The 14,418-nt window shown below is 52.8% G+C and overlaps 1 protein-coding gene across 16 annotated transcripts in view; it reads left to right on the top strand.

The window, feature by feature from the left end:
- The window catches only part of BMAL1 (basic helix-loop-helix ARNT like 1), a 102,873-nt gene that overhangs the window by 66,076 nt on the left and 22,379 nt on the right, over nt 1-14,418 (top strand). For 6 of the 16 annotated variants that reach the window (XM_077866409.1, XM_077866407.1, XM_077866406.1 and 3 more), the window contains 8 exons: nt 1,454-1,582; nt 4,289-4,421; nt 5,092-5,244; nt 5,810-5,830; nt 7,546-7,584; nt 7,901-7,942; nt 9,288-9,445; nt 11,069-11,148. In XM_077866409.1, coding sequence (XP_077722535.1) covers nt 5,105-5,244; nt 5,810-5,830; nt 7,546-7,584; nt 7,901-7,942; nt 9,288-9,445; nt 11,069-11,148 — 480 coding nt within the window. In that variant the 5' untranslated portion in view covers nt 1,454-1,582; nt 4,289-4,421; nt 5,092-5,104. Of the gene's footprint in view, nt 1-1,453; nt 1,583-4,288; nt 4,422-5,091; nt 5,245-5,809; nt 5,831-6,048; nt 6,120-7,545; nt 7,585-7,900; nt 7,943-9,287; nt 9,446-11,068; nt 11,149-14,418 lie in introns of those variants that run through there. The other 10 variants (XM_077866415.1, XM_077866410.1, XM_077866417.1 and 7 more) reach the window with 4 other exon arrangements.

Raw genomic sequence — 14,418 nt, 5'->3', positions numbered from 1 at the left:
AAGGGAGCCACACCTGCAAACGGCGTGGGCATAGTTGAGGCCACGTGTGCTTGAGAACTTACGTTTCCCGGTGGCCCAGAGCCTTGGGGAGCAGATGGCGGGGCAGGATGCAAGCGGGCCAGCCTACCCTGGAGGCTTGGTGTGTCCTGGCAGGGAGCTTCTGGAAGGCTCAGGGCAGAGCAGTAAAGCCCCTGGAGTGTTTAAGTGAGGGGGTGTCCTGTGTGCGACCGGAGCAGCCTGGATGGAGTCGGTGGCCAGGGGACAGAGGGCCGGTGGGGAGGGGAGGAGAGGGCGCCCGCGTGGGCCCTGGATTGCCCGGTTGGGTGCCGGAGAAGAGTGTGGGGCGAGTGTGGGGAGGCCGGCCGAGGCGGGGCAGCTCGGCCCGGGGGCTTGGGGGCAGGGCTCCAAGGCCGTGTCCACACTGGCTCCCGGAGTCAGACCGCAGAGGGGCGGGCGTCGGCAGGACGTCCATTTGAAGGCCTCGCAGTGGGGAAGCCGCAGGTCCACCGAGGCCGCAGGAAGCCCCGGGACCTTTGCTTCAGGGAGGTTCACGGCTGTCGGGAGCTGACCCTGTCCTGCGCGGGAGGGGGACGGGCCGCAGGCCGCGCGTGGCTCGGAGCCTTCTCCCGCCGACCGTGCCCGCAGCTCGGGGTGCCCGGGGTGCCCAGAGCTTCCGGGCCCTTCTCTCCAAAGGCCTCACTTGCTCTCGGGTGCCGCGTGCGTGCGGTGGCTTAGTGTCCACTGTCCCGGGGCCCCGCGCCTCCGCCGTGTCACCTCGCCTGCTGTCCCCCACAGCCTCTCTCTGCCTCGTCTCTCTCTGCCCCGTCCTCTCCTGTAGGCGAAGACCAGAGGATCTGCCTCCCAGAGTTGTGTGCGGGCCCAAGGCCGTGAAGCAGTAGGGACCTGCAGTAGGGAAGGTGCCTGACACCCAGCACTCCCTCAAGAAGCGGGTGCTATTATTCTTATTGCCTGACCCAGTAGGAGAAATGAAAAGTCCAGTTGTCTTCTGTCCCTTAAGGCCGCGTCCAAGGATCCATGTTTAGTCCTTTAAAAAGCAGTGTCTTGGGATCCCCGGGTGGCTCAGCGGTTGAGCATCTGCCTTCAGCCCAGGGTGTGGCCCTGGAGTCCCGGGATCGAGTCCCACGTTGGGCTCCCTGCATGGAGCCTGCCTCTGCCTGTGTCTCTGCCTCTCTCTGTGTGTCTCTCATGAATAAATAAATAAAATCTTTTAAAATAAAATAAGTAAATTAATTAAATAAATAAAAAGCAGCGTCTTCCACAGAGAAGCCCTCCCGCGAGCTCCTCCACGTGTTGGCAGGTTAGCTGAGCGGGCGCCGGCGGTGAGGACGTGAGCCACCAGCCTGGCCGCCTTGAGCGGAGCCAGTGGGTTGTGCGGTGTATCTTCCCCCAAGTGACCTGTGTGGGTTTTCTTTCCTTGTGGGCCCCGCTGTAGGTTTCTGGAAGAAGTTGACTGCTTGAAAGGAAACTACAAAACATGAGACTCGCTTTGAGGTGACCAATAAGTCCCGTGGCCCCTTGCTCCGCCCAGGGTGGATCTGAGCTTTAAGAACTATAACTTCAGGTAATAAAATCACACACCCAAGCCCCCTCCCCCCGCCCCCCACACCTGCTATCGTTGGCGGCCTCCACGGTAGTTCTTCTTTCAGAAAGTGTGGTTTCTCCCAGCAGCCCTGAAGCTTGGGGTAGTCCACCTCCTGCAACTGTCCAGCTGCTCAAAAAGAGGGAGTGGGGGCTAGAGGTAGCACCCCCGTGTCTGCTGGGCAGCCCAAAGGCTCACTGAGACCCCGAGGGTCGGGCTCTGTACTCCTGATATCTGTGATAACAGCTCCTAGCAGCACCTGTCAGGGCCTTCGATGTGATTACATGATTATAGAACGCTCCTCAAAGAATCCACTGGAATAACCTGGAAATTTCTGAAAATGAAAAGTCTGAAGAGGAAGAGGGTTTGTTCTACCCTATAGTGGAAATGTATTATGAGGCCACAATATCAAATAGTGTGGTACTGGATTGGAAGTAACTAGATCCAAGGACCAGAAGAGGAAGTCTACAAATAGACCATAAATCCATAAAGGTGGCATTTCAGATGATTGGTAAATGGTCTGGTCTGGTAAATGGTGTCGGCACAGTTACCTGTCCACTGAAGGGCAATAGGTAGGTACCTCCAACCGTAGGTAGTATACCAGAAGTAATTTCCAGATGGATTAGGAGCTAAGTAAATCATAAAAATATTAGTAAAGAGGATATTTATAATTTAGGGTGCAAAAAGGCTTTGAAAAAACATGTCACTTCTAGTATCACCTATAAATACTGTAAGCAAAGTTAAAAGGCAAAAAGGGGGTGGGTATTTATGACATCTGTGACAAACAAGGAATGAATATCCCAAATATACGAATTTACGTATTCATTCAACACCTATTTGTTAGGTACTTACCATATGCTAGAAAGTGTCCTAGGCCACTAAGGTGCAAGTAGTGAACTGAACAAAATGCCCGCTCTTCTGATGCTCCTAGTCTAATGGTCTAATGGAGAGGAAGCTAGTAAATAAAGAAGTAGATTATTGCTAGGGGCTATGGGAAAAAAATGAGGCCGGGTGGGGGTGGTTAGGGATGATTGGTCCTGGTGGGGTGTTGTAGTATATGGATATTCAGAGAAGCTTCACTGCTGAAGTGACATTTGAGCAGAAATACAAAGGAGCAAGGAGAGAAGTGGGAGCTGATGGGATTTTCTAACAGGTTGGGTGCAGGTTGTAAAAGGAAGCAAGGAGTCAGGATGACTTCTAGGTTTGGGGCCCGAGCATTCAGAAGTACCACTTACTGATGTGAGCATCACCAAGGGGCTTGGCTCGGGGAGAACCAGGGGGTTTGGTTTGGATGTTTCAGTTGGAGGCCTCTTTGCCGTGTAAGTTTGGAATTCAAGAGCAGTCCAGGCTGGAGGGATAAATTTGGGAGTTCTCATAGCATAGATCATATCTGAAGCAGCAAAATTAGACCTCTTGGGGAGTGGGTATAGGCTGAGGAAGTCTGAGGACATCTGCAGGACCCTCATGTAGAGGTGAGGGAGGAGGAAGTAGCCACAAAAGAGACCCGCAAGGAATGGGTGGCCACTGAAATAGAAGGGGACAATGAGGAGGTGGCCTCTCCGGAGCTGAGAGACAGTGAGGAGGGACAGATCAGCTCTAGCAGATGTCAGGATGGGGCAGGTAGGGAGGTTGGAGAACCAGCTACCAGACTTAGCAATGACGATGACGAGCCCACTGGGGCACCTAACAGGGCTATTCTGTCGGAATGATGGGGACAAAAGCCCAATTTGTGTTGCTTTATAGAGAGTAAGAGGAAAAGAACTGGAAACAGAAAAATGGGGGTACCAGCTAGAAGGGAATGGAGTTCAGAAAAGCTTGTGTGTTTTCCCCAAGATGAGGGTTGTTGTTCGTGTTTATCCAAATGAGAGTGACCCAGTAGGGTGGGGAAAGTGGATGGTGCAGGGTGCGTGGCAGGGAGAGAATCCTGGGGCAATGATCTGCCCTAGTGAGAGGGGGTGGGGGCTCCTAACCAGCAGCGTCTAGGTGGGCCAGTGGATGCGCTCCCTTTTCTCCATGAAGTAGAAAGCAAAGTATCTGCTAGAGGGAGGATGGGGAGCTGTTGGAGGCTTGAGGAGAAAAGAGAGGGTATGACGTGCTTGGTGGCAGATGGGGGAATCCACGGAGCAGGGGAGCCAAGGAGCAGCGGGCAGCACTGGCATTGGAGGTGCGCGAGGCGGTGGATGGGAAGGGAGAGCAGCCGGTTCACCGTGTGCTTCTCTGCCACCAGGTTCCGGTGCCCAGGTGAACATGAGTTAGGAGGCCCATCCATACTGAAGAAAACGTGGTAGGAAAACAGGACATGAGTGGGCAGAAAGGAAACCAGACACATGTCTATAAACATAGGGACACCATCCGTAATCATTTAAAAATGCAAGTAAAAACCAATGGGTTTTGTTTTTTCCTTCAGATTGACAGGAGCTCTTGCTGGGGATAGAAATTATTGGAGCTTTTCAGCAGCACAGTGTTCCAGAATGTACCAAGACATATTATGTGTGTTCCCTTTTGTCCTGCTTTTAGACATTTAGACGGAGAGATAATAGCTCAAGTGCCTGGAGTTAGAACACAAAGATGCTCCCTCTGGCTGTGGTTGTGAAAGTGAAAAGTTGGCGCACACCTAACCTGGTGCACTCATCTGTGGGTGGAACAGAAATCAGGCAAATGAGCTCACAGCCCCCTCTTGCTTTGCAGATGAAGAAACTTGAGCCCAGGGAGAGGGAGTGACCGCCCCAGTCACCTGGTGTGGAGCTGGGACCCCCGTGTGGGTGGGCAGCGCACGGGCCCTCCCTCTTCGACTTGGTTTGGAGTTGGAGTCCCTTGCAAGGTACTCATCAGCCTCTTTTTTGGGCCGACTTACCCCACGCTTATAAAATGTGGATTCTCAAAATGTTTTGCAAATTTGTCTGCACTGTCTTTGTGTCATCATGCAGGTTTTCCTTGCAGGGGATGCTGGGGGCAAAGGCTGGTCAGGGCAGTCAGGACAGACTTTGCCCGGCCCCGTGATAGACGGGGGACCATATCTTCCCCAGCTCCCAAGAGAGACTCATGGCCGGAGAAAGGATATTTTCTGCTTTCCAATGACTTTTACAAGAGTTGTAACAAAAATACAAAGATAACGAGTGAATCGTGTTTATTTTATTGATTGCAAGAAAATAAAATGAGAGCTGTCAGAGGATATCTGGTCCCCTCATGGGAGGAGCACTGGGCTCCAAGTCCGTAGAGCCTTGGGTTCTGGAATCGTTCTTGCATGCCCTAGCACGGGCACCCAGGAGAAGCCACCCAGTTGCTCTGAACTTTGTGTCTTCATCAGAGCTATGAGCAGGTCAACCTCCGTTCTCTATGCTAACTCCTAAAGCACATCCTGTTCTCGCCAGTCTGCGGTGTCCCTACTCCTGCTGCTGGGTGGGAGCCGTGTTGGCGCAACAGCCCAGTACCCCGCTCTCCACCACGTTAGAAGGGCGCCTAGAAATCACCTCTGTGCCTCCTTGTGCCAGTTGCAGACCTCCAATGGCTGACCAGAGAATGGACATTTCTTCGACAATCAGTGACTTCATGTCCCCAGGCCCCACCGACCTCCTCTCCAGCCCCCTCGGCACCAGTGGCATGGATTGCAACCGGAAGCGGAAAGGCAGCTCCACCGACTACCAGTAAGGCCTTCTGGGCTCCTCTTCCTCTGCCTGAACTTGGTGTCTACTCCTGGCATGCTGAAGGGCTGGCTCCTGTTCCTCCTGGAAGAAGGGGTCCTCTTTGTGGAAAGGGCTGGAAATGAAAGCTACAAGTCTAGGCGGCCATACAGTGGGGTCTATTGTTGTTGTTGTTTTTATCTCCCCACTGGATTGCAAGCAGGATGGAGCCTCCAGCACTGCTGAGGCACCCACATCCCGCCTCCTGTCCCCAAATTGTCCCACATCAGGGGAAAAGGAAGAGCCCTAAAGCCAAGGTCTACCTTTTACCGTTTCCTTTGTCCTCCTTGGCTCCCTTGAGCCAGCTGGCTTAGCCCAGTGCAAATTTGTCCTGGGTGTAACCTCGTGGTTTCAAAGAGAACTTTGCCTGAAGGCCTCTCTGAGGAAGACCTCGGTTGCTTAATTGTTTGTGGCAGGTGTGAGTGCAGGTCCTCTCCCAAAGCACCGTAGGAGCATTGACACCACCCTGAAACATTACTCCAATTACTATGTACCTGTTATATTAAATAGTATTTTTGTTTCTTTTTAGACTTGATGACTTTTCTTTTGAGTAAGTAAATTTTCCCACTTACAGTCCACTCTTGTATATCTGTACACACACCCAGGGGATAGGGCGATGCGGAGAACCTTCTAAGGCACGTTTTGTTTTGTTGAGGCAACTGCGTGCAATCTTATCCCGACGTCCACTGGAGAGGTTTTCTTTTGTTTAATGAGGGAAAAATCTCCAAGGAGGTGTCTCCCCCACAGCAGATGTCCTTTCTGCTGAAGTTCACAGGTCGAATTTGGGGAGCACAGTGACCGAAGGTCAGATGCCCACTAGGAGATGCTATGATTAATGTGTAAGTGACCCCAGATGATTGAGCAGGCGACTCCCAGGGGATGGAGAGTGGGTGTGAGGCCTGAGAGGGTTCTTCTGGACCAGTCCATCCCCCACAGGGAGGCCAGGAGTTTTTCCACAGACCTCTTGTCTTGAGCAAGTTCTCGTGGAGTCACCGGTGCCTTCTAAGACCTCTGCGATCTAAACCTGTGGTCCCCTGTTGTGTCCCCACCCAAGACCTCCAGGTTTCCCTCATGGACCCCTTGCAAATCTTCTGTGATTTGTGGAGACCATATTAAGCACCCCTAGCCCCCTTCCCGGTCATCTTAATGTGCTGAATGTATCTGATCTGTCAGGCGGAGCTCTCTTCACCTGAGATGATGATCCAGGCCTTGGTGAGCAGATACGAGCCAAGACAGAAGGGGAGGGAGAGCTTTCATTTTCCCCTGTGGCCTGAATGGTTTCTCTGCTGTGCTTTAGGACTAGCTGGAGAAGTTCTCTGCCTGTGAGGCAGCCAAGGGCTCCTGGTTGGGAACCACTGTCCCAGAATGCCCATGATGTGATTTAGTGCTCCTGAGAAAAGTGGCTTTTGCCCTTGAGGCTCCATTGCTTGAAGGGCCATGTCCCTCTGTTCTTCCCAGACAAAAAAGAAGGAAAGACTCAGGTGCCAGTCAGGGCCCTCCTGCTGATAAGCTTAGGGGCTGGAGAAGGGTGTGGGCTGACCCCAGGGAGATTTGGAACCCCCTTCTTGGAGGATTCTAGTCTGTTTTCTGTTGAACCATAAAGTGCCATGAAACTGGGACCTCTGGAGTCTATAAAAGGGAGGTAGATCCCTGCCGTGACCCCAGGACGCTCTGTGGCCTGACAGGGTTCCATGCCCCTTGGCCCCACTCATGCCCTGGATCCCAGCTCCTTAGGCCGAGGAGGTTCCCACCTGGCTGAGAACCAGAACACTGGGTATCAGTGCCTTTGAGAAGCTGCCTCAGGACTCCGCTCAGTGCTTCTCTGTGGGTACATTCGTCTCCCCCCACCCCCCCACCAAATATGCACAGGTATATTTGAGGCTTGGTATGTTCTGCAAATGAATAAACTCCATTTATCCAGAATGATGGGAACAATGAGGTATTCTAGTTATTTGGATACTCTGATTAAGAATGTCCATAAATGCTGTGTATTCCCGATCTTCAGAATATGGCCTAAAATATTACCATGCAAGCTCTGTGGATGACCATACGTAGCTTTTGTTTGGTCATCCAGAAACCCGGTCCTAGTTTCGTAGTAGGTGCAAGCTGTGTGTGTCTGACGATCCTGTGTCGATAATCAGTACTGTGGCCATTTGAACATTCTGACTATTTGGTTTCTGGATAAATGAGAGCCTTCCATGTTGTAAGAAGCTGCTTCGTATGTCTTGATTAGCAAAAACTCACGTTCTCTCTTGTTTTTTTCAGAGAAAGCATGGACACAGACAAAGACGACCCTCACGGAAGGTACCATGAACCCAGTCGTGACCTTCATCCTGCTAGTGGTTTTCCTTGCATAATTACGTGTTCTGTTAGTTGGCGCAGATCTCACCCATGTCCTTGACTGGGGATAAGAGGGAGGCTGTGAGCCGGGGAGTTCAAGATGGTCACCCCTGGCCCCCGGCGTAGCTAACAGCAGGAGCCCTTGTGTGTTGAGAGAGAGGACAGGGATTAAGCCGGGAAATGAATGAAGCTGGGAAGAAAAGAGAGCTGTGTAACTTGGCCATTAGTCTCCTAGGGATCGTGTTTTATCTTTTGCTTTTTTTTTTTTCTTCCCTTCCAGGTTAGACTACACAGAGCACCAAGGAAGGATCAAAAATGCAAGGTAAGGGCGGGCCTGTCTCTAAACCGTCCTGGCTCTGGGTGTTGAGAGCACGGCTGAGGTGGCTCTGTGTCTGGTCCCTGCTGGTCTGAGCATCCTTTCGGGGATGGGGAAGGGGTTGAGGGCCTTCGCTTGAGGTGGCCGCCTGCCCCTTGTCCCCTCCACACTGGAGTGGCCTTCGCTCTTGGCTGTCTAAGCCCATTAAACCTGAAGGGGCCCTTGGAGTAGCAGGAAGTCCTTCAAGGCTGAAGCTTTACCCCAGCTGTCTTCAGCAGGTTGCTGCTTCCTGACTCGAGGGCCCCCAGAGGAGACCTGGCTCAGTGACTCGTGCTTGGGCTGGGCCTCCCCTCTCAAAGTGGCCCTCCCTGCACTGTGAGGCCGGACATGGGGGCTCCTTTGAGTAGATTCTCTGACTCGGTCCTTCCTGCCTCCAGCCACATGTGCTGCCCCCATCCACGTGGGTCTTCTGCGCTCCTGCCATTAGCTCCAGGGCCCTCTGAGGCTGTCATGCCATAGAATTTGACTGACCTGAGACTCCTGGCTTCCCCCTCCTGCACAGCCTAGCCTTGGTGGGGGGTCCTGCTTGGTGGCTCTGTTGCTATGGCAGCAAACTGCGTTTCCAAGGGTGATGCACCTCCATAGGGACAATCACAGTGGCAGGTACAAAGTAGTCGGGGAGAGTGCGTACCTGTGGAAGCACCCTCCTGCCTTGCTGCGTGGCCACGCCGGGGAGGGAAGAGTAGAACATTCTTCAGAGGAAGCTCATTTTTCAGAGGAAGCTCTCGGGGACAGATGCAGCGTCTGCTATATCTTGGTGGGGTCGCGGTTGGTCCAAAGATGGCGGCATTGGTTACCTAGTGACTCAGTCAGGGAGTCTCTGACAGGTGCACCGCGGGCTCCTCACAACCTCAGAGACCACTTCGGGATCACAGGATCCGCCCAGTGGCCATTCCAGAAGCTTCACTCTTTGCAGACCCCACCTCCCTTCTCTTTCCTTTCATGCTTACCTTAAAATGCAACCTTACAGAGGCTGAGAGGAAAAGAAATGAGAAATCAGCCATCCAGTTTGCTCTGAGCAGACAGTTTTGGTTGTTTTTTGTTTTTGTTTTTGTTTTGTCCTATTTCTCCTTCATGCTAAGTATGAGGGAGGCCTACAAAACCCCAGTAGTGACCTCTGGCAGGGAGGCCACTATTTTGGTGACTAGTCAAAAAGTCTAGTTCAAAACCTGGTGCACGTTGTAAAGGTGGCCTGTCAGGGGAAATGTCAAAACCAGTTACGGCTTATTTTTGTCGTCGTTTCCCTGAGGCTCGGCCTCATTTTATAGAAATCGTTTTTCCCCTTGTGCAGGGAAGCTCACAGTCAGATTGAGAAGAGGCGTCGGGATAAAATGAACAGTTTCATTGATGAGTTGGCTTCCCTGGTGCCCACGTGCAACGCCATGTCCAGGAAGTTAGATAAGCTTACCGTGCTGAGGATGGCCGTTCAGCACATGAAGACGTTACGAGGTGAGACCTCGGGCTTCATCTTCTTTGTGACCTTGTCCGCACATGTTGCCTCCCTCGCCTCAGTTGTGCCTGAGTCCCCAGTACAGTGTGTGTCAGTTGACAAATGTGCAGCCTTGAGCAACAGGCCTGGTGCCACGTGGGGTGATCACTGAGCTTACATGGGGTCCGGTTGGGGTTTTGCAGCCGTTCCTCCCGCCCAGGGGGTAGAGGCTGCGATGCATGCCCGTGTCTGCACGTGCCTGTGATCCTCGGGTGCCGTGTGTAGCCGAGGGGGCCACACATCTTGCATGTAGGGTGGCCTGGGTGCCGGCTGTCAGAAGGACGGGTGCACCTAGGGATGCCGGTGGGGGGGTCCCTTCCTGTCCTTCAGAGGAAAATTCACCATGGCTCCTTTAAGGAGTGAGTCACCGGCTGATGGTTCTTGCTGCATTTTACTGTCAGGGATGAACACTGATGGTATTTTCATGTTCCTGGAACATTCCCAAACCAGATAGAGTCTTCACGAGGGAGGCAGCGTCTTCCTTCCTCTCCGAGCACGGGGCGGGCGAGCACGCGGGGCAGGAAGGTGGAAGTGGCGCTCCGGTGGGGCCTCGGACCCTCGGAGGGAACTGGAAAGTGGGTGCTCAGTCCACTCAGACCTCTGACCCGCGTGCTACAAGGATTGTGTCTTCGTGTTTCCACAAAGCCACCAGAAGGGCACAGTCGCCGGTTTTGTCTGACTTGCGATCCCCATTCAGACCTGTCTGCGTCGTGTCCACTAGAATTTCCTCTTAGTGAAGGTGATAGAGATTAGGTTATTACAAGCTAACTTTTATTAAGTTGGAAGGAAACGAGTGACACATCTCGAGTCATAAAAAGCCGGGATGTGGCTCAGCCTGTGCCTGGTTAGTTGATGTGAAAGTCCCAGGCACATCTGTCACCCTCCTTCCCCGTGTGCTGTGAATCATGGACCTTTTCTGTTTTATTTCTTCACTGTTCTGTTTTTGCGGATTCCAGGTCATTTGCTGCTGGCATTTTTCTCTTACTGTTCTCCGATGCGATGCCAGACTGACGGCCTTTTAAGCATCTTGTCCCCTCTCAGCCCGAGGACCCAGAGCTGTAGTCACTTAAGTGATGCATTTCTCTGGGTTGCCAAGCTCATTTGCCTCGCCCGATGAAGAAGCACTCCCACCAAACGCCGTCTACAATGTATTTATTTACTCAGGGCCTGGCAGCCTGGATGATTTCCCAGGAAGGCTCAGCGTGACGATTTGAGGGACTGCTGGTCAACCATTTAATGTCAATCTTGGAAGGAGGGAATCCTCCCAGGACCCTCTGCCGCTTGGCTTCCGGTGCTGCCTTCTCTCTTTGAAACAGATTTTTCCTTCTGTCTATTACCTCTTGGCTCCCCTCCAGTGGCCAGAGCAAACTCGCTAGGTCCCCTGTGGGCAACAGTGTTGTTTTTTCAATGGCTTCTGTCCGAGGCCTGATCTAGCCCTGTCTCTGTTAAGGAAAAAGAAAGTAAGATTGAAGTTCCAGGTGGCAGGGGCCAGGCCGCATCTGGAAGGGTGGAGGCGGTGAAGTGGAATGAGACGTTACCTGAATAGAAAGTGGACCAACTCTTTCTCTTTTCTTCTCCCTAAGGTGCCACCAATCCATACACAGAAGCAAATTATAAGCCGACTTTCCTGTCAGATGATGAATTGAAACACCTCATTCTCAGGGTATGTCGCAATTACGAGCTTGTTTTGTACACACTTTTATGAATTTCTGGGTGAGGTACCAGCCTGTGGGAATTTGATGTCTAACCTTTGGACCTTCTGAGGCCCCTCGTCTTTTGGGTCTCCACCTCTGTCTGTCTGGACAGTCTTCACATTCTTTCCCTGAGGTCTTCCTCCTCCCCTTCCACGCTTGCTTAGACAAAAATGGAAGGCCCAGGCTACTGTGGTTTTTAAATAGAAGGATGCAGGATTTTGTCAAAAATAGGTAGTGAAGAATCCCATTCCCGCATGAAGGCTTTAGAAAAGGATGGACACCGATAATTGAGCATTTGTCGTCTTCTCACTTAACCGCTGGCGCAAAAACATCCACATCTACTCTTCCGCCAAAACCCCATCAAAGCAACAAAGCTTCCAAAGACTCCTCTTGCCAAGGAGGAAAAGAAATGGGGGACGCGAGGCTCTCCCCTCCTGGCCGTAGCGCTCACTTCATCTTGCTCCTCTCTGCGGAGAGGCCGTCGAGGTGGCGCCATGCAAACTTGGCTTCCGTGTGGGATTGGGTCTGCCTCTGGGTAGAGTGAGATCAACTTGGAAATCGAAGGGAAAGAAACAGGATTCAGAAACCTGTCCTCTTGTAAACTATAAAAAGAAAAACAGAAAAACCTAACTGAAGGGAACTATACCAGCCTCCTTCCCCCCACAGCCAGGGTGGACCTTGCTTGCTAAGCTCCTACAGTATCTGGGCACCTCTCTTGAGCAGACATTTGCCAGGCCTTGGGACACCAGGCCCACTCTGTTGTCACCCTGACTTTCAGCTCTGCCGGGCTTCCGGTCCTCTGTACGTCTGGCCTGTGTGCTCACTCCAGCATTCTCTACCCATCCCTGCCTCGCGTGTTATCTTAATTGGAAAGCTTTCAGCTGCAAGGAACAGATGACCTGATGAACAAATGGGGTTTTGTTTCCCAAATATAGCTGGTCCTGGGGTAGGCCATGAGGGGGTGGTGTCTCCGTGAGGGCGGCCAGAACCAGGCTCTTCCTGTCTTCGAGAACAGTCCTGCTGAGCTAGTGTACAGCTTGCTTCCTCAGTGTAGCCACGCCAGCCAGACACAAGGGGCAGCGCAGTGTCTAGCCCAGCTGTCCCTCTTCTCAAGAAAAGCTGTGCCTTCCTGAAAGCCCGATTGTAGATGTCAGCTTCTCCAGAAGATGTTACCTGATGACCCCTAGCTTCAGGGCAAGGATTTAGATTTTTCCCGCCATCATAGTAGAGGCAGGCGAGGGTCCCCCATCAGCATTTGCCACACACACTTTCCAGAGCCACAGCCATTTGCTAGATTTTCCTCCGAAAGTGGCTCTCACCACCCAGTACAGAGCGTCAGCTGTGGTCTGGTTGGCCTGGGATGGCATGGGCCTGGTGCCTTCCTTGCCACAGAAGCCATCCTATTAGTGCCACGTTTTGGGCCACTGTGATACCATCCCTCCCATTCCTGTACATGGATTATTGTTAGGTCAGGTTTTGTCCATCCTGTATAGGTGCACTTGGGTTTTTTGAACTTCTGTTTCTACCAAAGTCTATTTATTGGGTGGCCCTATGTTCCAGGTGGTCATTAGTGATCCTTCGAAGCTGCTTGCGATAGGTAGATCCCACAGGCAGGCCTGGTGTGTCTTTCGTTTTTGAGACTTAGTTCTGTATGCACGGCCCTTGGAAAATCCAAGTCCACAATAAACACGTTGGGGGCGGGGGGGGGGGTGTCCCAGCAAGTTTGGGATGGTCCTTGGGCCACCTCTGCCAGGGCACAGTTACTCTGACGCAGCTCTGCACTGCCCTCTCCATCCTCCTTTCATAAGGCTGGCCCGGTCCTCAGGGAGGACCTGCTGCAGTTAAGCTACTAACTGTGTCGGCAGCAGCTCTGGAGAAACCACCAGGGCTGGCTTCATGGGCACGCACCCTACGCAGCCACACAGGGCCCAGCGCTTGTTTTAATGTCCTGCTCTTGCTGTCTGGAAGATCCTGACTTTTGAACCAGGGCCTCTGCATATCCATTCTGCACTGGGCCCCGCAATCCCGGGGCGGGGCCTGATTGCCGTACTGCTGATTGGATGTCTTTAGGGAAAAAAAATGAATGTGTGTATATACACAAACGGGTTTGGTTTTGAACACCTATAAAGTGTACGAAGCCCGTGTTCTCTATAGGTTTCTCTCTGTATGTATCTTTATAGATCTACATGTAATATATAAAGAAGCTCCCTTTGCAACAGCAAATGCTTAATAACTTGCTCCTACTTTTCTGAATTTCCTGTCACATGCCCACACTTGCCAGGGTATGGACCAAGGATTTTCATGCCGTTTAAGCTAAATACTTCATCTCAGGCTTGCCTTTCCTGTGCTTCTGCATCCTGCAGCATCAGTGGTGCTGGGTCTCCCCCGATGAAACCTCTCTGCCCCCCGCCCCACCCCCGGCACCTGCCTGTGGCCATGAGGCACCATCTAATCCCTTGCCATTCCGGGAGCCCACTTCCCAGAACTTTTGTGCACAGACGGCGGGGGCCGCTCAGGTGGTGTTGGAGGGGTGGGCAGTGGGAACTGGACTTGTGCTTTTCCTCACCAGTGCAGGTCTGACTTCTCCACCAAGAGCTTTCAAATGGCTTTGGCAAGTGGCGTGTCAGGGCCAGCCTGGGTGCTCCACCTCCCGTGTTCTGAAAACTAGGCAGGCGCCCCCAGAGCTTTGGCCTGCCTCCCCCGCTAACCCCGTCCTCCCTCGCCAGGGAGCCTGCCCTGTCTTCTGCGGCGCCGTGTGCCCACGGCACCCCACCCATCTCCACTTGTCAGGTGGCCCCTAGGCCCTGGCTCCTTCACCTGGTGGTGTTTATCTGCCCGGGGGAAACAGAGTCAGGATGTTTGGAGCCTTCCCTATAGGCTGACGGGAGCTCACTCTCTCGCCCTGGATGGGTTGCAACCCACTTTGTTCCCATCAGGGGTTCAGCATTCCCTCCAGGATGTCGCAGGCACCTCTTCCGAGTCACCTACCTTTTGTGCTGCTTCCCTGCACCAACGAAAGCCTCAAGACACTTCTCGTGTTAGATGTGAGACTGTCTGCAAGGTGGTGCGCAAGTTATTAATACCCTATTTTTTGACAGAACGAGGCTTCCAGCAGATGGTGCTTGGAAAGTCTCTTCCTCTCCACTGTCCTCCCCTGCCCTGTGCCAGCTTAGGGGGCCAGCTTAGGGAGGGAGCGGCCCCAGCTCCCTTCTGGCTGAGGGGCCTGGCGCCTTCTCAGC

Source organism: Canis aureus, chromosome 23 (assembly GCF_053574225.1).
Source record: "Canis aureus isolate CA01 chromosome 23, VMU_Caureus_v.1.0, whole genome shotgun sequence".
Lineage (NCBI taxonomy): Eukaryota > Metazoa > Chordata > Mammalia > Carnivora > Canidae > Canis > Canis aureus.
This window is presented reverse-complemented; position numbering and strand designations above follow the sequence as displayed.